The 24,232-nt window shown below is 38.2% G+C and overlaps 1 protein-coding gene across 6 annotated transcripts in view; it reads left to right on the top strand.

The window, feature by feature from the left end:
- Positions 1–24,232, top strand: part of LOC111859089 (pleckstrin homology domain-containing family A member 1-like) — a 30,212-nt gene that overhangs the window by 600 nt on the left and 5,380 nt on the right. For 5 of the 6 annotated variants that reach the window (XM_023841467.2, XM_023841495.2, XM_023841485.2 and 2 more), the window contains exons 2-8: positions 14,176–14,372; positions 16,741–16,797; positions 16,889–16,934; positions 18,951–19,048; positions 20,781–20,912; positions 22,583–22,723; positions 22,838–22,906. In XM_023841467.2, coding sequence (XP_023697235.2) covers positions 14,232–14,372; positions 16,741–16,797; positions 16,889–16,934; positions 18,951–19,048; positions 20,781–20,912; positions 22,583–22,723; positions 22,838–22,906 — 684 coding nt within the window. In that variant the 5' untranslated portion in view covers positions 14,176–14,231. The remainder of the gene's footprint in view (positions 1–14,175; positions 14,373–16,740; positions 16,798–16,888; positions 16,935–18,950; positions 19,049–20,780; positions 20,913–22,582; positions 22,724–22,837; positions 22,907–24,232) is intronic. The other variant, XM_023841476.2, reaches the window with a different exon arrangement.

Genomic DNA, 24,232 nt, shown 5'->3' with positions numbered 1-24,232 from the left:
TTGTGAGCAATACACGGACACGTAGAGCATCAGCTGTTCCTCTCTTCTCTTCCTTATCAGAAACGTACAAGACCTAAAGCGTATCTGGTTATGGCAACATTTTTTTTTAAATCGCGTACACGATTAAACTTTGATATGTATTATATCCAAAAAACGATTACGAATAGAAATGACACCTGTTCAACAGACTATTTCATGTATGACTTTCGGGTTCCTTTTGAAGGCAGGAAAAATGGACGTTACGTACTTTGGTCTGTAGGTTAGACTTGTCCAACTTGTTTCGTTTTCATTGTATGGAAGGGGGGTGGGGTCTGTATGAACAAAAGAAAAATATACATCCTCATTTTCTTCAAAAGCTCTCCAGCTATTGATAAATATGTATCCCCTTAGGGGTAATAAAACAACACCTGAACAACTTTAAAAAAACGCTTCTGGTGGGAAGATAGTGCAGTGGGTTATTATCTAACGTTAGGTTTTTTCGGCTGTTTAGTTTTAAAAAGTTTACAAAATATGCATTATGAGGTCCTTTTTCCAGCTCTATTAAAAGTCAGGTTGTTTTGCTGTAATATTATTTTAGAAAGTGGTCTGATACTTAAAAGAGGTTTATAAATCACAATATAATGACAAAATAATGGCAAAGCTACACTTACTATTTTACTGACTAATTTAAGTTAAAGTTAACTAATTTAAGTAATTAAATTATTTATAGGAAATGTATTGGTTTTGGGTAGGTAACTTATAGGCTATTTTTTTAAAGTGAAGCATAAACTTTGGAGCAATCAACTGTTGCTGTAACAGAAAGATTACATATACTTTATGTTCCACATTGGAATACATATAGCCCAAGGGGATAGATTTGGGTATGTGCAGTGGGGTCCCTACAAATACTGTGGGTGTATCGTGTATGTTTTACAGGGCTAGGTGTTTGGTCCCTACCAATGTTGAACTGTAAACCATGCCCTTGTTTTATTTAAATATATAAACTTTGTGTAATTTCACAGTACTTTTCATGCTTTTATAGCTCATTGCATTTACATCTTAACAAAAATGATTGATGTGTACCTACAGATAATTTTTTAACATTGACTGCTTGTCTTCCCAGTTCACTGGCAAATTAACATATTTGTTAATATATTGTTAAATTGCATCCTGTGAAGTTGGTGTAAAGGTATATGGGAAGCTATCCTTTTACAGAAACATAAGTTTCTGGAAAATTATTACCCACGTTCAAATGCTGAGGGGCAGTTCAAGAAACTGATCGAGGGTTACAGATATTACCCCTCTGTAGGAGTTGTTTACATGTTTTGCAATAAACTGATTTTACTTCTAATAGTAATTTTACATAATTTTGTACAAGTTCTTGATTGGTAGCAGTATAGCAGCACTATATTAAGATGCTGCTTATTCAAATGACAGTTAAGATTTTTACTTAGAAACACAGAATTTACCACAATCAAGATGAATAATAAGTGAGTACCTATGGTATGATTTAAAATACTTTAAATGAAAGTTAATCACCATAGCATATAACAGACTTGACTTGGTCTATAAAGCTTGTGTGTTCTTCTAGTGTTGTAAAAGTTTCCTCAAAATACGCTTTTTTTCCTTCGATGCATTAACAGCTGGTTAAGCGAATTGGTGTCTCTGATCGTCTCCTACTGTATGATTTTGCGTCTGTGAGTGTCTGGCAGCCCATTGCGGTTGTTTCCTGACCTTTGATTCCTGGGTCACCATGACCCTGTACTGTATATGCAGTCATGAAAGATGAATGTATAGAAAACATGCATATTGATGTGTGATTATATAATATACATGTCACATTAACATCATTTTTGTCTGTGTGTGACATACAATCACTCATTTGGTATGAAGCAAGAAATAATCGGGAAAAAGGTAACACGTCTAAGCTGGAACAAGCACATGCTGCTAATGGCCACATACAGTAGAAGGCAACCTTTGATGGAAGCTGTGTCATAGATCATAAATACTTACACTCAAGAATGGCCACATTGTTAGAGACACCTAGGTAGTACCAAGTGCAATTCCCTTTTTGCTCCAGAACCATTTTAAGGGTGGATGAATTGTGGAATTGTGGCCTTACTTTACAAATCTGGCCTTATTATTATTATTATTATTATTATTATTATTGTCATTGTAGTGCATGTGAATCCCAGAAGAATGACTTTCTGAGATGCTGGAACCGCAATGTCTAACACCCATCGCCAAACCACATTCATAATCATTTAGATCAGGCATCTTAGCCATTCCATGTCTTGGAAGCATCATAAATGAATCTCTTTCCCCATGTGATTCACTCTCTGGAAGAGGTGGCTGTTTGCATTAATGAACAGGTATATCTAATAAATTAGCCACTGAGTATAATAACCTCATCGGGCCAAGGCTAGCAGAAAAGGGATGGCCTGTTTCTGTACCACTCATCCAATGTTGAATACCGGTAGTATAGAGTTAATGCCATAAGATTATGTCACGATAATAGAATAAAATAGAATAGTAATACATTATTCATCCCCTAAGGAAATTGTGTGTTTTCCTATCCTGTCTTGCTCTCCGTGAGATACACAGAGGTTTTTGGAGCCACTGAACCTTCTTCTCAAAGGCCATAACAGAAAGATGAAAGCCGTACTCAATTACTTGAAATTTTACTGTGAAAGCCCGCTATTTGTTTTGTGTGTGTGTGGAGTTGGCCTGGTGTGGAGAAACATGACTTTGGCCCAACCAATCTAATTCAACACCAGCTGAACAAAATTTTTTCCATGAGTTGAGAGTATCTATACAACAATAATGACTGTGAATTATCTATCTGTATATGCTTTGTATGAGGAAAAGAAATCTGTAACTATGGCTATAATTGTATAAAATAATAATATAAACGCAAATGTTATTACTAAAAAGGTAATGCAATTTATTATATGAATTGACTGAAGTTTTACCATGGTTTTTGGCATTCAGGGATTTCAGAATTTAAAAGCTCTGTGTAATTGAGGTACATTTTCCTAGGTGACTTATTTTTGCTTGTGATTTCCTCAACTGAAAAGCTCAGATCAAATATATAGTGTAGCAAATGCATAGACTCTGACATGTAGATCACCAACATCCCCTTCACCCCATGGTGGTGTGATAAAAAGTGTTTCTACATGAACAAGATTTATATGGATTGTAGGCAGCAGAAAATCTAACAGTGAAACATAAAAGAGAAATTCATATATGGCATGATTAAAAGAGAACAGTTCCTGTCATTGTGCGGGCCAGTGCAATAAATGTTATGGGCACAGGATGGTGAGTTTGGCTCATACACTGCTGTTTATGAGAGTGAATTGAATTTCCACCTTGTGATGAATGTTTATAGGAGATCAACTGCTCAGTGGCAAGCACAGTTGATGTCATCCATCCATTATTACAATGAAAAGTCTCCAGGTGAGCGGTATCGCTGGTTGTGGAGTGAGCACAGTAAACACCTTGGTATTGGATATGCTATATGGTCATTGTTCTTAATCCAAGGTAGGCCAATACTGCTATGACTTAATAGATTATTATTAATATTTTTCATGTAATTTGTATTATTGGCCATGAATCATCTGCCCCGTTCTCTTAGTTTTACATCTTTAGTGTTTTCATTTAGACTAACGAATGGCATGTTGATGTGTAATATATGGCAGTGTGTTCAGTGTGTGACTTATTTGTCTCTCTGTCTTTTTGCATTAAATGTATAATATATGGTATTTCCCTCACAAACTTAAAGAAGTGAAGAAGAAACTTCTGGCAAGGGAGGTGCAACCTGAACAGCGGGAGGGGCAGAGTCAGGTTTTGGATATGGGGCGTTATGACTGAATTACAGTAGTGAAATACTATGCAGCTTATTGCTCACAGTACAAGTTAGGATTAATGCATGAAAAGCTGTGCAATATCAGTTTTTAAGTGCACGGCTGTGGTGGTGTAGAACCATGACATGCAGCGAGTGATTGTCTTCTTGGAGCGATTTTAAAAAAGCATAATGCACAGCTTGGACTGCATTAGCCCACCTGTACCATGGCTACCACGCGTTTGGCTTGCGTGTTTGTACCTAGCACATTATTTTCACGCGTGTGAGCTGTGCATTTATTAGTATATTTTCCACCAATGATTAAGCATTTTCCTTACATATGACCTAAGCCACCATCGTTATTCGTAAATAGTGGTGTACTGAAGCGTAAATTTTGACCGCTACCGATATATTTTTGTGTAATATCACCGATACTGGGGGGTAAATCTTGCTGCGCTTCCCGGGCCCGATTACTCGAATGACGTGACATCATTTATTTTACTCTATGGAAAAGAAAATATCAATCTGGGGGCCATATATAATAATGAATTATAAACATCTACGATCTTCAGGCCTGTATTTTCAGGCCAATGCAATTATCTCCATTATTTTAGTAATTTTGTCTTTAGCTCTGGTGCTGCTAACTTTGATTAATGATAAAATTTAAATATCAGCTAAAATTGACACATGCACTTACATTTCTACATTGGACTAATTCCGATATCTTGATTTCTAACAAATACTGGTTGATACCGATGTTAAGTGATATATCACACATCTCTAGAAAATAGTTTTTTGCTAAGACTATAAGCTAGTGATGCACCGAAAAGGAAACTTCGGGCAGATAGCGATAGTTGATTATTTCAAAAACTGAAACTGATTAACAAATTACTTTTTCATATTTTTGAAATGTATTTATTTTTTGGTAGGAAAACATCATCTCTGGCATACAGCAGTCCCAGAGTACTATATTTTATAACAGTAAACATCTTACATATTTGTAACATTTATAATTTATAAACATTTGTAATGTTTATAATTTTTTATTTATCATTTAGTGTGAATAATTACACTTCCGAGTGATATCTTTTGATTTTGCACTGTCTGCACTGAATTTTCTTTTGCTATGAAATGCTTGCGATACTAACAGCCTAATATTATTCAGCAGTACTGCAGCCTTCTTTACTGCAACAGATTTTGTTTTTCAGAAACTCTTCATACTCCTAACTCTCTCACCTTAAGGTGAGCAGTCAAATCTGTGTTGAAATGGTTGTTAGTAGGTCCTTCCTTGAGAGATTTTAACAGAGCGATGTTTGCAAAAATGCATTTCTAACGACGTTAAAAGCAGACATTTTTCTAACTGTTTAGTACGCAGGTGGGAAAAGCAACATGGGTTACCACCTTAAAGGGAATTAATGGCTGATTGTTGCTGCATTGGCTAATAGCCTAATACCGATAGTTGGAAAGCAGCGAATCTAGTTTTATGGCTAATAAATGCTACTTCTCTTTCTAAACTTCCTAGAAATGCTTTTAAAGAGATAAGCTGTAAGTAATGATAACAGTGTTTAAGTATAAACACTATGCAGCAGGCTACTAGCCAAAGATTTTGTCTCAGCATATTTTTGTTATGTTTATTTTAGTTGTCTATTGATCACACATACCTTAGGACAGATCTAACTCCTTCCTACATATCATTGCAAGCATTAAAAATTAATTAACAAACTTAGCATGTGGTTATGTTTTGAAATAGTATGACATCAGGGAGACACTTGTTGCATTTTGTTGTACCTGTTGTGTGCAATGACGACAAAGGCATTTTATTATATTATATATTATTCTATTGTGTATATATTGTATTGTCATATTCTATAATATGACAATTAGTAACCCCAGTGTTGTAGAAAGGGAACGAAAGCACGACAGACTATTGTTAAAATCCAGCATTCTGCTGTGGTGGTGAGTAATTCTATAAGCTACAAAATGGTAAAAAATGTAAGCTTTAAGAGGGCTGAAATATATTGAGGCAAATGTATTACTTTAAATACTTCAGCTTTCTAAAAACAATGTAAAAAGCATGACTGCTTATTACTTAAGTACTTCCAGCTTTGTCTGATCGATCTCCATAATTAATACATCAACAAAAACTTAGAGGTCCCCTTTTAAATAATATTACTGCCATCAACAGTTCTCAAGTGTTCTGCAAGTTCCCACTTAACTAGAACTAGCTCAAAGTTCAGTTCACACAGTTTAAAATGAACTAGTTCACCTTCATGTATTCCATTATTTAAAAAAAAAATTTATGAGCTGCTCTGAATCCAAAGTGAAAGTTTTGATCAGCAATTAAAATATCACTAGCGTCACCTACCATTAGAAAACTCTTGGAGTCTCTACTTTATTGGTGTTAAACAAATCGTTAGTGTCACGACAAGTGATGCACAAGAAAATCAAAATCGTCACACAATAATTTTCCTAATTGTCCAAAGCACAAAAAAGAAATGAGAACTACAGAATTACTGTACTTCATTCTCTGTGTGTTGCTGTGTGGAGTGTCCACCCAGCATGGCTGATATACTCCTGATGACGTAATGTGCTCCAGCCTGTATTTATACTGCGGTACAGTATACATATTTTGGCGGTATTTTCCAAACCAGTGCTGTTGCTGTATTTTGCAGTCTTGCCGAGCTGGGTGGGGGTTGGCATCTCAATTTAAAGCCACAAGTAATTACGAAGTGTGTGAAATGTAAACTTTCATTGAATATCTCTGTACCTCTTCCCTGAACAATAAGAACAGTTTCTAAACAAATTGAATGATTTACACTTTTTTAAAACTCCTCCCTTGGGTTTCACTTCACCCCGTGTCTTGCACTTTCATTGGCTTGTCACTGCACTCATTGGCAGTCGCATAACTGTATATTCATCCAAATCTTTAGCCTGCTAAGTACAGTATGTGTATCATGCGGGGAGCCTGCTAAATATCTGATGGGCATCTGCAACGCATCAGCAACTCTGTCTGGTCGTGTCTTTGAACCAATGGCGATCGAGCAATCGAGCGTCAAGCAAACTCCGATCTGGGGTTTTTGTCGGTGATTGCAAGCAGAAAATTGGGGCTGAAATTGTGTAATGTGAACTTCACGTTAGTTATATTTTTTAAGCCTAGCCTGAATTTCCTGGAAAAAGTACACACTCTGATGATGAGTTAGCATGTTGGATGTGTTTCTGGTATAACAGACATGTTTAGTCTCATCAACTACTCTGGTGTTGGCGTAATTTACTGGGAAGCCAAAGTGTTCCCAAACTCCTGATTTAAGTGATATGCGAGGCTTTCGGAGCTCTCTAGCACTAGTTGTAACCGACTCAAAGTCACAATTAGCCTAATGTTTTTTTATGTTGAACATCTACTTGTGAATTGAGGTTTCACCCGTGTCAATAAATGTATTAATTTGTTTCATTGTGCATGAATACATGTAACAGCCCTTGTCTTTGCTTTAAATGTAGACCTGACTGCAAAATCTGTTAAATTGTGAAACATATTAAATCAGCAAACATATATCGATATAATATTGATTTGGGCGGTCACTGCCGATTCCCACCCCAGCCACTGAGTGTGGCTCATTTCCAAGTTTAATGAAAAAATGCTGACTGTTGTCCAGTTGCTTACCACTTATTTTATATTGAAATTCGAATGAATGCATATTTTGATCCTTAGGTATGTGCCTCAGCTCAACAATGTTCTTTGCGGATGGTATTTTTAGTCCTCTGTGTATCATGCAGGGAGCATTACTCATGAAACAGTAAAACTTGAAAAAACTGAAAAAGTTCAGCTGCCTTGGTAACTGCGGTTCCTGCCAAAAGCAGCTCAACAGTCAGTTCTCATGTCACAGTTCTTGCCTTGCAGCAACGCAAGCCATTATTGTAAGCAGCCAAGCCTCTGCAGAATTTTTTATTGGTGACCTTATGCATGGTGGGTAGTTATTCATTAAATATATGAGCTGCATCTGTGTGGGAGCCCTAATGTTTTATGTAATTAGTCTTCCACCACATCATGTGTATTTTTATTTATGCATTTGTTCTGTGTATTTCTTGTCTTTTTAAATGCATTTATGGTATTTCATTTTTACTTTGAAAATATACTTTCTCTGCCTTCAATATGCAATCATTGCCTTATTTAAATTCCTTTTGCTCCTCTTATTTTGCTGGATTCACTTGTTTTCCTGGTTGAGTATGTGCATGGAAGTATGTCCTCCTTAAACATTTAAGATTTTAGTAAGTTCAGCTCTTTCAGCATTGTACAAAGAAAAAAAGGGACTCAATGAAGGAAACAGTTTTCAAATGGAGAAACACTTTTCAGTGTAGCCAATGCCAGTCTTAATAAAATAACCCATTCTTTGTATGCTCTAGGCAAGAAGCAAACACATCTTATAGGTTAATACCGAAGTTATACTGTGTTTTATGTTTACGTTATTTATTCAGAATAGCAAAGTTGAATTATATGGTAACATGTAAATTAGCGTTAAGTTGTTGATATATTGACTGGAATGATCCGATATGTTGAAATGTCATTGTGGATGGGGTGTTACAGTAATTTCTTGTAACCACAAAATCCTGCAAGGGAGATTGTCAGAACGCGAGATTATCTTTGCACGAAAACTACTTGGCTTCTGAGGGTTTGGACATGTTGTCAGCCTAAGCCTTGCTTTTCATTAGCTGTAGCAGGTATGGTATTTTTGTCTAACCAACAATGCTACATCAAAATATGACTTGTCAGATTGTCATATTTATTTCCTGGCCGATGAAATAACACTGAACAAATATATTGTTCTTGTTCTGTTGATGTTGCTGTTACTGCTTTCTTATGATTAACATCACAGATGCTTCTTTTTTAATTTACGGTCAGATACCGTTCTCATGACCTTTGCCTGCTACGTTCAACCTCTTATGTATGCCACTCCTCCCTTCCCATTAAGGGATGTCACTGTTTTGCTCTTAGCTGAGAAACTGGTTTCAGATTTTCCCCAGTATATTTTCACATTTTTCATCAGTACATTTTCTACATAAAAATATGATTTTTTATACAGTCGTATAATCAGGAAGGCACTTACTGAATGTTGTTGCTTTATCTATAATTAAATAACGACTTTATACATTATGCATTTTATAATGTTTAATACTCAAACCATTAGTTCTGTCGCATAATGCTGATGAACAAAAACAGCAGTGTTTCATTTTTTCTCTCACTTTTCTTCTAAAGGACACAACTAGTTAAACATCATTCAATGATACCTAGATAGTTAAGTATTATAGTAGCCAAAAAAATGTTTATGAATTTTGGAAGCAAATCTGAGTTTGTAACTTTTCATAAACTAGTCTATATTACATACACAGTGGTGTGATTCAGAACATTTTAATTAACTGGAACTGAAAATGATAAAAGGAAAAAATCTGAAATAACAAGGTACACCTCACTTTGATAAACCAAACTGATTCTCGATTGCTGTTTACATCACCTAAGGTAATTCTTAAGCAAGTGACATAATGTTCGTGAAGATGGCTAAGCCAAAAGACAAGTAAAGCTTCAACGATACACATTATTTTCTATAGACCTTGGCATCAGCTAGAAATGTCATCAAGAAATGTGCAGCTCTTGAAATTGTATTGAACTTCTTTGAATGTGGATTTACCAGAAAATTGCACAGGCGATTTTGAGGAGGCTTTGAAAAAGCCCTGCACACTACTTGCAGAGATCTGACCCTGTGAGATCTGGAACAATGGATTCAGCCCACATTGTCTACAGGACTCTAAACAAGTAAGGGTGTATGGTAACAGCCTTGGAGGACTCCACCACTGAAATGAAAACTCAGACGGGCCAGGCTGAGCGATACTTTGCTGAATTTATTTAAACAAGCCTTGCTTAGGAAATGTTCTGTAGACTGAGGAAATCAAATCTGAACTGTTCAAAAATGTAAATCAGCCATTTGTTTGCAGACAATAAAATGAATCTTTCAAAGAAAAGAATACTCTCTACAGTCAGACCACAGTCGAGGTTTTGTAATGCTATCACTTTGCTGGTTCTACTGGTGGCCTTGAACATATGAACTCCTTGAAATCTAAAGACTGTCAAAGCATTTTGAGCTAAATATCCAACCAAATGTCTTGAAACTGGGTTTTCATTAGAGATGATGGGTAAACTGAATTTATACAGATTGCTAACTTTTGGCCATCATAATATGCTTCTTATTAAAATTTTAGGTGTACTACTAATCTGCTTACCAAATTGTGGGCATAAGTAATCGTCCGTATAGTACCGAAAAGGCGCCATCCGGACAAATGTTTTACCCGTTACCTAAAGCCCTGGTGATTATTGCGCATGCGCTGCATAATCCTGATTAAATCGCAATGGGATATCATGCCGTCCTACTTTATGCAACCATGCCCCAAGTTATGGATGATGACTGGTAATATGGTCAAAAATAACACATAAAGAGGAAAAGGATCTCAGACGAGGGCAATACATTAGATTAAATGGTGCAGACTCAAAAGCATAAGCAGAGAGCAGCAGTATCGTATGGCCATGGATGTGGATTACAAATGCAATTTAATGTATTCAGAAAGGGATGCAGTGCCTCACATAAATACTGGTGCAATGAAGTGAAGAATGTTTCTGGATAATAGCACTGGATAAATGCAAATTAAGCATTTATGCAAATTAAAATCATTTGTATTTAGTTCTTGGTGTCTTCTTTTAAAATGTCTTGCCAAACCTTTGCTGCAGTAATTTTAGTTGTTTCATGCATTTAGGTGTTTCTCATTTGATTGTCCCCCTTGCCAGGTGAGGACATTTAATATTGAACTTTTATTCTGAATTGTCATTATTGTAATCTAATAGACAGTATTTCAGCTTTAAATGTGTTGACTAATGGTCACAAGTCAAGTAAGGCGGATAATTTGAGTCACAGTTTGATATTTTGGTTTCTCATGCTTTGACCCTGTTCAGCAGTGTGTTAGCCGCCTGATGGACTCTAGCCCGTTATAAACAGAAGGCCGTCCTCCGAAGCAAACTTGAGACAAAGCGGCATTGCTGGGCAAAACAAAGACATCCTTTTCAAAATGTTTTCTGTTGAAACTGAGGGAGGAATAGAAGTTGAATTGGATGAGTCATTAAAATGATTTTTTTCTTTCCTTATTTTATTCGCTTTGCCACCATTTAGTCCAGATGATACAGCAGTGCATTGTTTAAATAGCATGTTCTTCTATTTGCATATGAGCTATAAAGAGATCTGTCTCGAATATCACTGGCAATAATGTGCCATTATTTGGCACTAGCATTGTTCAGGGCAAGCCTTTGGGTTCTTGTTACGCTCCTTTATTCTGTTTTATAGCCTGGTCACTCACTGGAGGACAAAGCTGTCTCACACTGCAATCTTACACAGCTCTCATCAAGAAACTTCGCCTTGTTGCCAGCTGGACTCTAAATCAGCTGCAGGATTGGGCCCATTTGCTGACCTTTGCTGATATCTGACCTTTCTGCCTGACATGCTGGTTAAGAATGATACTGTCCCTCTGTTTGTGCCTCCATCTCACCCATCTGATTATATTTTCTGCTGTACATGGAGAATGCTTTTCCTTGTGCCGATATTTCTTAGTGTGCATATGTCATCTCTGATTTATTCATTTGACTGTTTACTGTTTTTTTTTTTTTTTTTTTTTGGAAGCGTATAGTTATCCATACTGGTGAATCTGCTCTACCTGCAGGGGGCATTTCCCATACACTGCTCTTACTGGTGGGTGTTGAAGATGTTTTCAGAGTTGGAGATACCTATATCTTTTGGACAATGGTTGGGAGACTTATTTAGTATACATTGAAAGCTGGATAGTCACTGCCTTCTTCCATCATCACCGAGGCTATTTTTTTTGTGAATATTTAGATTTTTTATAGTGTTCATCAGTTAAAAATATTTGTAATGAAATGAGATCTGGTGTTACCCTGTCTTTTGGGAGTTAATTGCTTTGTAGATCTGATTTTGGCTCATCTGTTCTATGTTGTCATTGTCTTTTTTTAAGTATTGGCATACATTCTATGACTTATGGTCTTTGATATGTGTATCCTGTTATTTTTTAATATTCACATACCTCTGGCACTTTGAAGCACAGGCTCTACACTATTTATTTACTTTATTTTCTTCCATGAGTGGTTGGAGTTTTTAAACACCATAGAAGTGCTCATGTTTTGGGGCTTGCTGGGTGAATGATGTTCATACTTTTTCTTTCCTGCAGTTTGCTCTTTGTTGTGCTGGTTTTAGTGATGCCTACTTCCTTGTTGGAATGGATAGGAAGGGACAAAGTGTTGGAAAAGTGGCTCTTCCGGGGTTGAACTGTGACACACCTTATTCAGTTTTCAGTATCAATATCAGTGCAATTCAACATTTTAAAACGACACTACAGGTTTATTCAGGCTTTTCAGCTTTCTTAGCATAAACCAAAACAGGGCTGAGATCTATAGGTTTGTCACAGCGCTTGGTGCCAGGTCTCCCAAAAGATCCACCCACCTTGTTTCATGGTTGCCCATTGATGAGCCCTTGTTGCCTCTCCCCTCCACAGTCAGGGGTTTGAATCACACCCATTTTCAATATGAAGCTTGTATGTTCTTCCTCTGGGTTTCTCCTCCAGTCGAAAAACATGTGATTATGCTAATTGGTGTTTCTGGATTGCTTACTATGTGATTCTAAGTGTGAATTAGGACTGGACGATATGGCAAAAAATTATATCACGGTATATTTCTTACTTTTGGTCGATACGATATAATTCCGATATCGATATGGACAATATTAAAAAGACTCAGGAAAAAACTGCCGAGGACACACACAATGGATGTCTGCAAACTGAATTTGCAAGGCTCCTCCTATTAAAATTATATAAGTTTTTTTTTTTAATAAAAACGGTACAAAAAAAAATAAGGTTCACTTTTTATTTGTATTTAGCCTTTACAAACAAGAAATGTGAAATAAACTATCAACTAAATAAAACTCTCAGACTCAGCTTATTAACAATAATATATTTCCATTTAAACTAAAAGAGGCTGATTATTCATATACTGTATATTATATGATACAGTATATATGTATATCGAAATATCGGAAATGTGTTTAAAAATCGTATCACCGTTATTGAAAAAAAATTATATCGCGATATATATTGATATCGAATTATTGTCCAGCCCTAGTGTGAATGTGTTTATCTGTGCACGCATGCCCTGTGGTGGACTAGCATGCTGTTCAGGGTGTTCTCCTGCTTTGTGCCCTATACTCTCTGGCATAGGCTCCAGGTCCTGTGTGACCCTATAGGCCATAAAGTAGTTAAAAGCACCCACAAACCTATACTGGAAAAGTAGAAGATGGATGTTTCATGGTTAGTCATAATCTGCCTGTACAGCATGATTCTCAATGAATATTTATTGGTTTCTTTTTGGGTGAAGTATGCCTTTTAAAAAATATTCTCTTAATTCTCCTAGTAGTTGTTCTATTCTGAAGCACAGGCATTCAGAGCAATGATTGTGTTGTCGCTATGCGGCTGACACAAGCCATGTATTGTGTCACGTACTCTGTACTGGGAGACGGGCGCATCTGGTGCCCTGTGTTTGCTCTGTCCTCGACCAGTTAACTGTTGCACAGACTACCAAAGCTTTGCCTCAAATCTCCCACTTCATGCCTCTGCAACTTCTTGTGCAGCCAACCATGAGGTAGCTGTGACAGAAAGTGACTTCCTATAGCTTAGGGAAGGTCTGCGTGGGCACAGCTGTCATTTGTCTGATTAGACCTATGTGAGCAAGGAAGAAGTGGTTTTAAGCCAGTGTCAGAATAACTTATTTTGCCCTTCAGTCACAGGACTATGTAAATCTGGTTTTCACTGCTGATAAAATCAAAACATATTGTGGACACCGTTTCATCTTCCCACTTTCACTTTCTCTGCTGGACATTTGACATTTGAAACGATTTCTGTGTGGATTGTGCTTGCTCCATTCTGCCAAGTCTCTTTACAAATATTTTAACTCTTGTCACTCAGCAAAATTGAATCAGGACGTGCCCTCCAACTGGTTATTAATTCTTATACTGCAAATCTGACCTTGGCATTGTGTGCCTGTAATGCCTCATTGGTTCTCACATCAAGGGTAAAAAGGACATGCATTCTGGGTGATTTCTAATAACAGGAAGTGTGGGCTTTGCCAGATGCATGTGGGAAAGGGGGAGCATGACAGGGTTAAGCAGTGGAGTCTATTCTCCATGAGTCATGGTCAGATGTATAGCACGAGGAACAAAGCATGGTAACACCTTCATTGTCTTTACATGATTTGCTCTTTTCAGCTGCCCCCTATCTCCATCTCGTCTGCTGGGCTGTGGTGGAATGTTCTGGCCCGGAGATGCCTTATGTGGATCGGCAGAACCGCATCTGCGGGTTCCTGGACATTGAGGAGAATGAGAACAGCGGCAAGTTCCTGCGCCGCTACTTCATCCTCGACAGCTGTGAGGGCAGTCTGGTGTGGTACATGGACAACCCACAGGTAGGCTCTGCCAGTGAGCGGTGTTCTATATCATGGGGGGTGGTGTGTGCCGAGGTCAGCTAGGCCTCTCTGCCTGTGATTGGAAGGTCACCGGTTTGAGTATTTTTAAAATAGTTTAATCTCCATTGAGTCCTTCAACAAGGCCCTTAAGCCCCGCAATGCTCCGAAGTGCTGGATAATTGGCCTGACCCTGTGCTCGGGCCTCAGGCTTCACTTTCAACTGTATGTTTGTTTCTATATCTGAAAGAGCAAGAAGTTAAAGAAGCATTCTAGTGTAGCTGTACTCATACTTGTCAAAATCGCAAATCAAGGATAATTTCATTTTCCTTGATACTAGACAGTTATGGGTAGGGGATCGGGCTCTGGGAAATGTGCCAACCCAACGAGGATCTGTACCCCCCAGACCTCCCCCCCCCCCCCACCTCCTCTTCTACTGATTTGTGATTTCCTGTGAAGTTGCTGTACTTATTAAATCATTACTAATAAGCTGCTTCTTGGCCTAACCAAGCCTCCACAATGTACTTTAGGCTGGACAGTATGAACTTAGTAATGTGACACCTGAAGCTGTTAATTGATTAAAGAATCCCTTTTAAAATGGTTTCTGTATAAGGTGTCTGGAGACTGCTAAGCTAGCCGACTTGTCAGAGTGGTTTCCCCACAGTAATCTTGTCATAATGAAAGTTCTAAGGAACCTATTACATCTGTGCAGACACTGACCCTGTCACTTTGAAAGACTGACCCTTTTGCAAAACCAGACCGCTTTTGCATGTCACCATTGTGCTCCATTTGGGAGAATCGAGTTTCAGTATTCAGCATATCCCGTCAGTACCCACCCACGCCTGCCCCTAACACTCAAATCTTATGATCTTTTGAAGTAGGGTGTGCTGAACTCACTATGGTTCTGTTCACATGGCAACAAAGTTTCAGTTCTACAGAACTGCTTTCTGCTGTCTGGTTAAAAAAATGCCATGAGGCAAATCGAAAACACAATGTTTGAAAAAAGTTTATTACTCATCATGGCATCTCCTTTGTCCACTTTGGCTTGCAGATCTCCCCACTGGGGAGGTGGGTGAGTGAATATTTAGAAGAGCCTGCATTCCAAGTAGTTTTAAATTTGTAACCGCAAGTTTTCTAGCTTAGAGTGCCAGGAGGTGCCTTTTTGATGTACTCTTGAGCAAAGTTTCAGTGAAATATCCAACTTCATAAATGAATGAAAAAGGATATTAAGCTATATGTATTTCAAAAGTCTATGCTATGTAATGGTTTCCTCACTGTTAGAGGTTTTATGTATTTTCTGCTGATATTTGGTTTACGAAATAGAAAACTACCCTGCATTAATTTTAATATGCAGTAAGTAATATATTATTGTTATATCCATCTTTTGATGACCTACAACAGAATGGAAAGGAGCGATATGTGTGTAACTTATGAAAAATCAGCATGCATGGATTTAGGCTAGGTTCCCCTTGCTATATTTTGAAAACACTAACTCTACAAGCTCTCTAATTGGTCACTACTGAACATGTGGCCCTTCCCTGATTTGATCCCGCTACTTACAACCTCTCACTGTCTGATTGGTCACATGATCACTACATGGAAGTAAACAATAAGGATGGGCAATACCACTGATTTTCTTTTCAATCTGCACCGATCTGATTGGTTCCCAGTACCAAAAGGGTGCCCGCCTTTACCCTGATGATAAAATTTGCTGATGGGGCAGGGGGGTGCCGATGGATGGATTGTTTCATTTTCCTAGTTGCTAGCAGGGGCATCGGAGGGGTATGGATACCCTGACAGTTTCGAGGGAGTCAGCATTTCACAGAGGCTCTTGAATTCCTAAAATTATATAATGTTAGGGGAGCATGAGCGCCCTGTTCTTTTCCATAGTAATACGATTGGTGTGTGGAGTTTGGTAGAAGAGAATAGTTACTATGTTAAACTGCTCACTACAAAGTCTGTGGATTATCTTAAGTAAACAGGTCATGATTTATGGTAAGAGACATTGTTGTTGAATTTTTCAAATGAATTTGTGTTGCTTTAAACGCCACAGAAAGAATGACATTCCCTCCAGTTATATTCGGGACAAGACCGACATTTCTACCATCGATATCTCCAAAACTAGGCAGCTCCCAGCTGAACAACCTTCATGGATATATAGGTCTAAAGTCCCTCTAAGCAGTTTTTTTGAGTTTTGAGGTGAACTGCCCTTCCAAGAGCTATAGCCTATTTTTGATAGATAGAAGTCAAAGAACTACAGATGCAGTGTTTCTTTTTTTGTTAGCTGAATGCTTCATGCAGTTAATGGGAGTTAGTGCTATTTTGTTGTATCATTTGTCATCCTCATAAGTATTTTCACTTTGTCTCCTAGAACCTGCCCATAGGGACTGACTTCATTGGCTCACTGAAGCTCACCTATATTTCCAAGGTGAGTTTGTATATTTTGCTACCTAAAGAGTGTCATTCTTTTACCTTTAAAAAGAAGATTCCTTTGGTTCATGATATTCCATCTCATTTAGGTCAGTGATGCCACTAAGCAAAGACCAAAGGCTGAGTTTTGCTTTGGTAAGACTTCCATTTCCGTTCAGTTTTGTTTTAGCTGGGCCGAATAAGCATTACTGGGATACGTCAAATTTTAGGGGATGACTCTTCAACAAGTTTTGTGGCAAAATACTTATGTTTGTGAATTCATGTGATTCTGGGTAGTAGGGCAAATGTAAAAAATCCTCCAGAAGGTCAAAATAGTAGGTTTTAGTCATATTGTAGGGACATTTGGTCCCCACAATGTAATGTGTATATATATATTCCTCCCCCCCAACACACACACACACATCTTTGTACTCGTATCTTTGTGGGGACTGTTGATTGATTTCTATGGGTAAAACCCTAATCCCAACAACGCCAACCTTAACCCCTACTTAGCCCAAACCTTACCAGAAGTAAATGCAATATTTTTAGTCTTTTGATTGCAGTCACAGATTTTTATAAAATTCAATTACCTCTTGTGGGGAATGAAAAAATTGTCCCCATAACATCAAAATAACAGGTTTTTATCACGTTGTGGGGACATTTGGTCCCATAATGCAATATATACATAACCCACGCACACTGCATACTACAAAGTGTTAATTTTCCAACACTTTTTATCCTGGTATAAAAAAAAATCGACTAAGTTTAGTTAGGAAAGTATTTAAATGCAATGAAATATGCAGATGCACAAGATAGATCAGAACTAGTTTTGTACAACCGCATGCTAGCCGTCCAGGATGGGATCAGGGGTCTGCAGAAGAGTGTGATAGCAATTACCAGCTTTTCCTCTGGGCTCTCTAGTAGTGGCTTCCCACTAGCTTCTATGGAAGAGGCCTTTGTGTGCAAACAGTCTACCAATACCACTTTCCTCAATGGAAGGTAGGAGTTTATGAATAAAGGATGAAGCTACATCTGTTCATCTGTTACCTGTCAGTGCAGTAGATGAACCCTGGTTCCCAGTGTTATGAGAGGAACATGTGGCAGAGATGTTTGCATTCACACCTATAACCAGGGATGCACATAACTGGCATGCAAGTATGCGTTCGCTGTAAAACCAGTACTCGCAGCAATTTCTTGTCATAGCAGCACAAATACAGTACATATTTATTTTATAGCTTCCAAGCTGTTATGACAAGAAATTACCATGCACAAGAATTTGTACTTCTTTCATGGAATAAAGGCTATAAAACAGTGATTTCTTGTCATAACAGCACAACTGTACATAACCTTAAATACACATTTGCTGTTCTGTGACAAGAAATTGCAGCACATATCGCTTTATACGGCGAATGCATACTTGCGTACCAGTTATGTGCACCCCTTCCTGTAACTGTCTGTCTGTCATCAGTCTGCCTATAATTGAGGATAAATGGATTAGTCAAAATATATTTTTTTTTCTTAAAAATGTAGGTGGTAAACTCTTTTTCTTGAAGTGTAACATTTTTTCTCATTCTCTGTATCCTCATTTTTTGCTACTGATGCATGCAAAAAGCAGTAAGAGTAGTAGATTAGATAACACTGTTCAAAATTAGAGTGAGATATTAGGCCTACTGCGCTTTGGCTTCCTCTCTAGTGATTGACTAGTTTCCGACTGCCTTCTCCTTTACACCAAAAGCACTACCGAAAGGGGTGGCACTGAATGTTGAGCTTTGTGCTCACTGAGAAAGAATGCGGATATTGTGCACGGAGGGTCTGAAGTGTGAAAAGACAAAGACGCCGTCTTTCTGTTTGCAGTAGCGTCGTTTTAATTATGCCAGTTGAGCCAGTGGACTGTATTAGTAGACAGGCATTCTGTCAATGCTTTATTTTACTTTTTCAGACTTTAGCCAATGAAGATTCTTAATGTAGAATGTTTGTCGCCCCAACCCCACAAGCAGTAAATGTTGGGCGTGCTATTCGGTCACAAGCACATTCATGTGGCTCCATCAGTCTCTCGCACAGCTTATTGGTATTAGCATACCTAATGACTAAAACACTTTTGTTCACCCCTGTTCCCTTTCTTTTTGGCAGGTAGGTGACATTTACTTTCTTCTCCTGTTTCCCCCTCTTCAGTTATTAATGCTGGAATGAGGAAGTTCTTCCTACAAGCTAATGACCAGCAGGACCTGGTGGAGTGGGTGAACGTGCTCAACAAGGCCACCAAAATCACAGTGGGTCTTTGTCCCTCTTATTTTTGCATTAAAACTGTAATTGAGTCAACATAATCGGGATGAGAGAACCCTATCGTATGATGACTTGGGCTCCACTTTCTCACATTGCTGTACATCAGTGTCGCCTGTTGGTTGAGTGCCTGCAGGATTGTGGGCTGTGCAGGTCTCCTCAAAGCACATGCTTGATGAAACTTTCAGCTCACAGGTTTGCAGGAAGTGCATGTTAGTTTTTACCCCTCTCTAGGAGCCATTGGCATTATGGACGGAATCCCATATAATGTCTATATTAGGAAAGAAAAGAGGAACTAATTTGGGAATTAAATGGTTAGTCCAGCCAGCCAGGTACCATAACCGCTTATCTAGTGCAGAGTTGGTTCTAACCCACCTACAGTATACCTGGCACAGAAGTGGTAGTCTAGCCTGTTTTTGTCCCTAATCACTTTCTTTGCTCCATTTCTCCGCTCTGATCCTCTGCCATCCCTGTCAGTCATTCATGACGTTATAGCCCTTGAGTAACGCACCCCCATTTCTGTGTGGTAATACAGAACATATCTGCTTCATCAGCATTTTACGGTGTCTGTACCAGGATGCAGGACGCTGTGGGTGGCAATGGTGAGATGTCCCTATTGGAGATGCAGTATTGCCTGCTCAGTACCTGTTTGGGCCCTATAGGCAAATGGATGTATCACCTATACCAGTGCATTATTTTCCATTTCTGTTTATAATTTTGGAAATTACTGTATTACAGAGTTGGCAGTAATTTCCCTGTATGTTTTATTTACTTGCAAATTGGCCCAATTGGCACACATGATGCAGTTGTCATCAGTTGTCAATCCATTATTAATTGACATGCCCCTTGGGTTTCATTAAAATTTTTTTCATCCCATTAAAATCTCTGACTGAGGGTATAACGCCAATTAGCTTTTTAACATGGAGAAAGCACAACCTGGATTATCACCATGACAAATATCCAATACTAGTCTTCATATGTAAAAACATGACTAAAATAAAAATGAATATTGACTTCGACTTAAATCAACATAACATATATTTAGTGGTAATTAGTTCCTATGAGATGCTGTCATTATCATTATTATATAAGGCAATAATATTAAAGGTGTAACAGGTTTATGCTCTTCTTTAGCAGTGTTCTTTGTCGTTATGTCAGCTCTGTTCCTTTGGAGGTATCCTCACATACTCTTATTCTTGCCATGAACAAATCCCTCCCTGATCACTGGCACTCATACAATGGCTTTCTACATACCACAGAGTCTGCTGTGTGATCTCACAGAGGTAGTAAAGCTAGTCAGGGCTTGTATTGAAGCACAAGTCTTTGGCACTTTAGCACATACTGTGTCAGTGGTTTTTGTCCATGTGTGCAATTAATGAGCTAAATTTAGATGGTTTTCTTAGTCTAAAAGTCTAAAAGTGGATTTTCCTATGTGTAACCCTATTTTATTTTATGTTTTCCATCTTGATTGCTAAACACACCTTATTTATGCCAGAATAAATTTGCAGGATATCTGAAATGACATTCTTGAGTATATCGATAATATTCACAAGTTCAAAATCCTTATATCGTTTGCTGCCTAAAATTTGACGTATCCCAGTAATGCTTATTCGGCCCAGCTAAAATAGATATCTGAATTTAACTTCCATACTTAATTTCTTTATCAATCAAAATGGTAAAACACGGCATACAACTTGTATTCATATTTTCTCTGGGGTCTAGGTGCCAAAGTCTTGTGATCCACAACAAAATTCAGAGAATCAAAAGACTCTCGTAGATGTTTTGAATCCAAAGAGACAAGTGTCCTACAGAACTGACATCATTGGAGGTGTGCCCATTGTTACCCAGACACAGGTAAGGAACAGGCTAATTCCACATGACAGTGTTACTTTTTTAATTTTATGCTTAGTTGTTTAAATGAGAATGGAAATCAGGTTTTGTAATAAGTGAGAGCATATGCTGGAAATGAAAATGTTTATATCTCAAGAAATCAGGTATTGATTTTAGGAAATATATACAGTGGTACCTCAGTTCTCGAACTCATTAGAACTCAAATTTCTTAAAAGTCGAACCAACTAGTTCGAAACAAAATTACCTAGAACTCGATCTAAATCTCGGAAGTCAAACCGTGAACACCGACCTAAGATAACTTGTACGCGCGGGGAAATGAGTCACGCGGCACGTCTCTCAGCGGGAACAAAGGGTAAAGCTTCAGTCTCGCATTAGATGTGATAGCATCGTGCATGTTTACACTAGCTGAATACATATATTTAGACAGTAAAAATACATTTAGACACCGACAGACAGTAACAGTAATTATTATTATATAATAAAATACATTTAAAAATAAAGATTTCTTATTAATTATTTTAATATTAATAGTAAACCATTAATACATTTAATTATAATAATATTGTTCTGCGGAACAGGGACGAAACGGAGACAAAGGCGCAGATGTCAGGGTATTGGGGAATACGGGGTTTAATTACAGGTAAGGCAGGCAAAACGCAGACGGACAATACAATGACCGGACTGGGGAAACAAACTGAAACGCGGACGTAATACAGAGGACTAATGACAACAACCAGAAACAGCTGATCACACGGGGTTAACAAGGGGGCGTGGCACACGGAAGGAGTGGATGATTGGGCCAGGACGCATTGTCTTTTTTTTTTTTTTTTAAATCTACACATTGTTTGGATACATTTATTTTCTTACTTTGCAAATTACTGTTTTGATATATATGTGCTTAGATGTGTTTAGTACAGTATATGCTATTCTTGTTTTATCTGGTTCATTTTTTGTTTAAATGCTAAAAAAAAACATATTTAGGTGTAATTTTTTTGGGGCCGGGAACCAATTAATTGGTTTTTTGCATTATTTCTTATGGAGAAAATTCGATCAGAACTCGAACTTTTTAGGATTCGATCCGGAGTTCTGAATGGATTAAATTCGAGTTCTGAGGTACCACAGTATTTTTAATTATTGGCCATTCAGAAATAAGGGAAGTTAATAAAAAAGTAATAAATGTGTGCATTTCACTGAGACTAGAAAATAATGCGTAAAAACAGGCATTTAACCGAGACTAAAAAATAATGCGTAAAAAATAATTATAATATTGGAATAAATGATCAGATGGGTTTGCATGTTCTCCCCCTGTCATCGTGGGGTTTCCTCCGGGCACTCCGGTTTCCCCCCACAGTCCAAAAACATGCTGAGGCTAATTGGCGTTACTAAATTGCCCATAGGTGTGCATGTGTGAGTGAATGGTGTGTGAGTGTGCCCTGCGATGGGCTGGCCCCCTGTCCAGGGTTGTTCCCTGCCTCGAACCCGTTGCTCCGGACCCCCCGCGACCCAGTAGGATAAGCGGGTTGGATAATGGATGGATGGATGATCAGATGATATTGTCTCCACAGTTATGTGCAGGAGTTAGTTATGCGGCCTATTCACTAAGGTGACTGCACAGTTTACACAGCTGTTTGTGTAATGTGTGTATTTTTTCACCTCTGCGCTGTTACCCATAGCAGGAAGGCTGTGGTGGACAGAACAGTACAGACCGCGAGGCTCTGAAGACGTCTCACAGCCAAGCCCCATATGTTCTGAGCAAACCTACCCAGGACCCGGCAGCTATCAAGGCAGGATACTGTGTGAAACAGGGGGCCGTGGTAAGAGCTCTTTGTCAAATAGTTGAGTCCTACATGGCCAGATTAGGAAATTGGGATGGGGTGCATGTGGGGGGGGTTTAAATGACTGAACTGCTCCTTTTATACAACTTTCAGATGAAGACCTGGAAAAGAAGATATTTCCTTTTAGATGAAAATTCAGTGAGTTACTTCAAATCAGATTTGGTAAGCCTTTTCACTGTCGTTCATGTACTTCAATGGATTCACTCGGTAGATGCTTCCAAGAGCCAAAGCCACGTGCTGAACTTCCATAGTGTTGTTTCATGTAGTAAAGTATTCGGCTGGTCAGTGAGAGAAGGCCATTACAGCACCATAAATAGAGCCATTTGACAGGGGCCGTGAACTTCACCTACAGACCTCTGTCTTCTAGGTCTCCTTTAGCAGGCGACAGACCTGAAAATGTATGATTCCAAGCTTTTTAGTTGTCACTCAGTGTTTAGTCTTTCGTCGAAGGTGAGATCGAGTGTATATTTCTTTGAAGTTTCCTGAATTACATACATTTAAAGCTGTAGTTACTTATAATCTCCTTCCCTCCCCCCTCCAAGTCTGAAATTGATATTTGATCTATGGCCTTAGGGAATTCTCCTCTGGACACAGTCATCAGTAGATTCAGGGGCACTTACTGTGTGGATATGTATTCTACATTGGAGATCAGCGGTACTGAACTGTGGTTGATGTGCAGTCTGCAAGGCCATTTCAGTTACATCCCTTCTCAGTTAGTGCTGTCACTGATCCAAAACACTACAGAGAATCTTCTCACAGGGCATAATACCGTATGTTAATAAAGTGATGGGCCTGGGCTATTAGCCAGGTAGGAGAAGCGCTAAGTCATGCAAAGGGTTCTTGTTAGTACTAACAGTGCTCAGGCTTGCCACAAAGACCCTGCTTGTGTTCAGTTGCATTGCCTAGCAGGTGGTCCAATTTGGACTCAAGAGTGTGTCTGCTAATTCCCTCATCCGGGAACATTGTTTAGTCTGTCATTGTATAGCATTGTTTCAGGTGCACGTAGTATGAATCGGCAAACTCCATCTAAAATGATAACCCACTCCTCAGTACCAAAGATGCAACTCAGTTCTATAAGCATCTTTCAATGTACTTTGTTATGAAAAAATCTGACAGGCCTGATTCATCCTGCATGCATATAATATGTAAATTATACTATATTGATTTATGTCTTGGCTGTATTGTTAGTGTTGGATCAACGAGTTCATTTATGATAGCAGTTTTTTTTTTCTCCATTTTTCTTTATTCATAATTTGCGTTTTTATTACACACATACTGGAATAGCTATCATGTTGCCAACCTTATAAATGCATACGTTTTACAGTGTTTGTGCTAAATGAAAAGGAATATTCCTTTCTCTTATCTTACTTTGTTGCATTATACAAGTTAAGATAATGGTTAATTTAAGCCAATTGGCATGAGGTTTGAAGTATTAAGCACGCATAACATTTCAAGTGTTGACACTGACACTGTTAAAGGACACTATTA

The sequence above is a fragment of the Paramormyrops kingsleyae genome, chromosome 3 (assembly GCF_048594095.1).
Source record: "Paramormyrops kingsleyae isolate MSU_618 chromosome 3, PKINGS_0.4, whole genome shotgun sequence".
Classification (NCBI taxonomy): domain Eukaryota; kingdom Metazoa; phylum Chordata; class Actinopteri; order Osteoglossiformes; family Mormyridae; genus Paramormyrops; species Paramormyrops kingsleyae.
The sequence above is the reverse complement of the archived record's forward strand: the minus strand, read 5'-3'. Positions and strand labels throughout refer to the sequence as shown.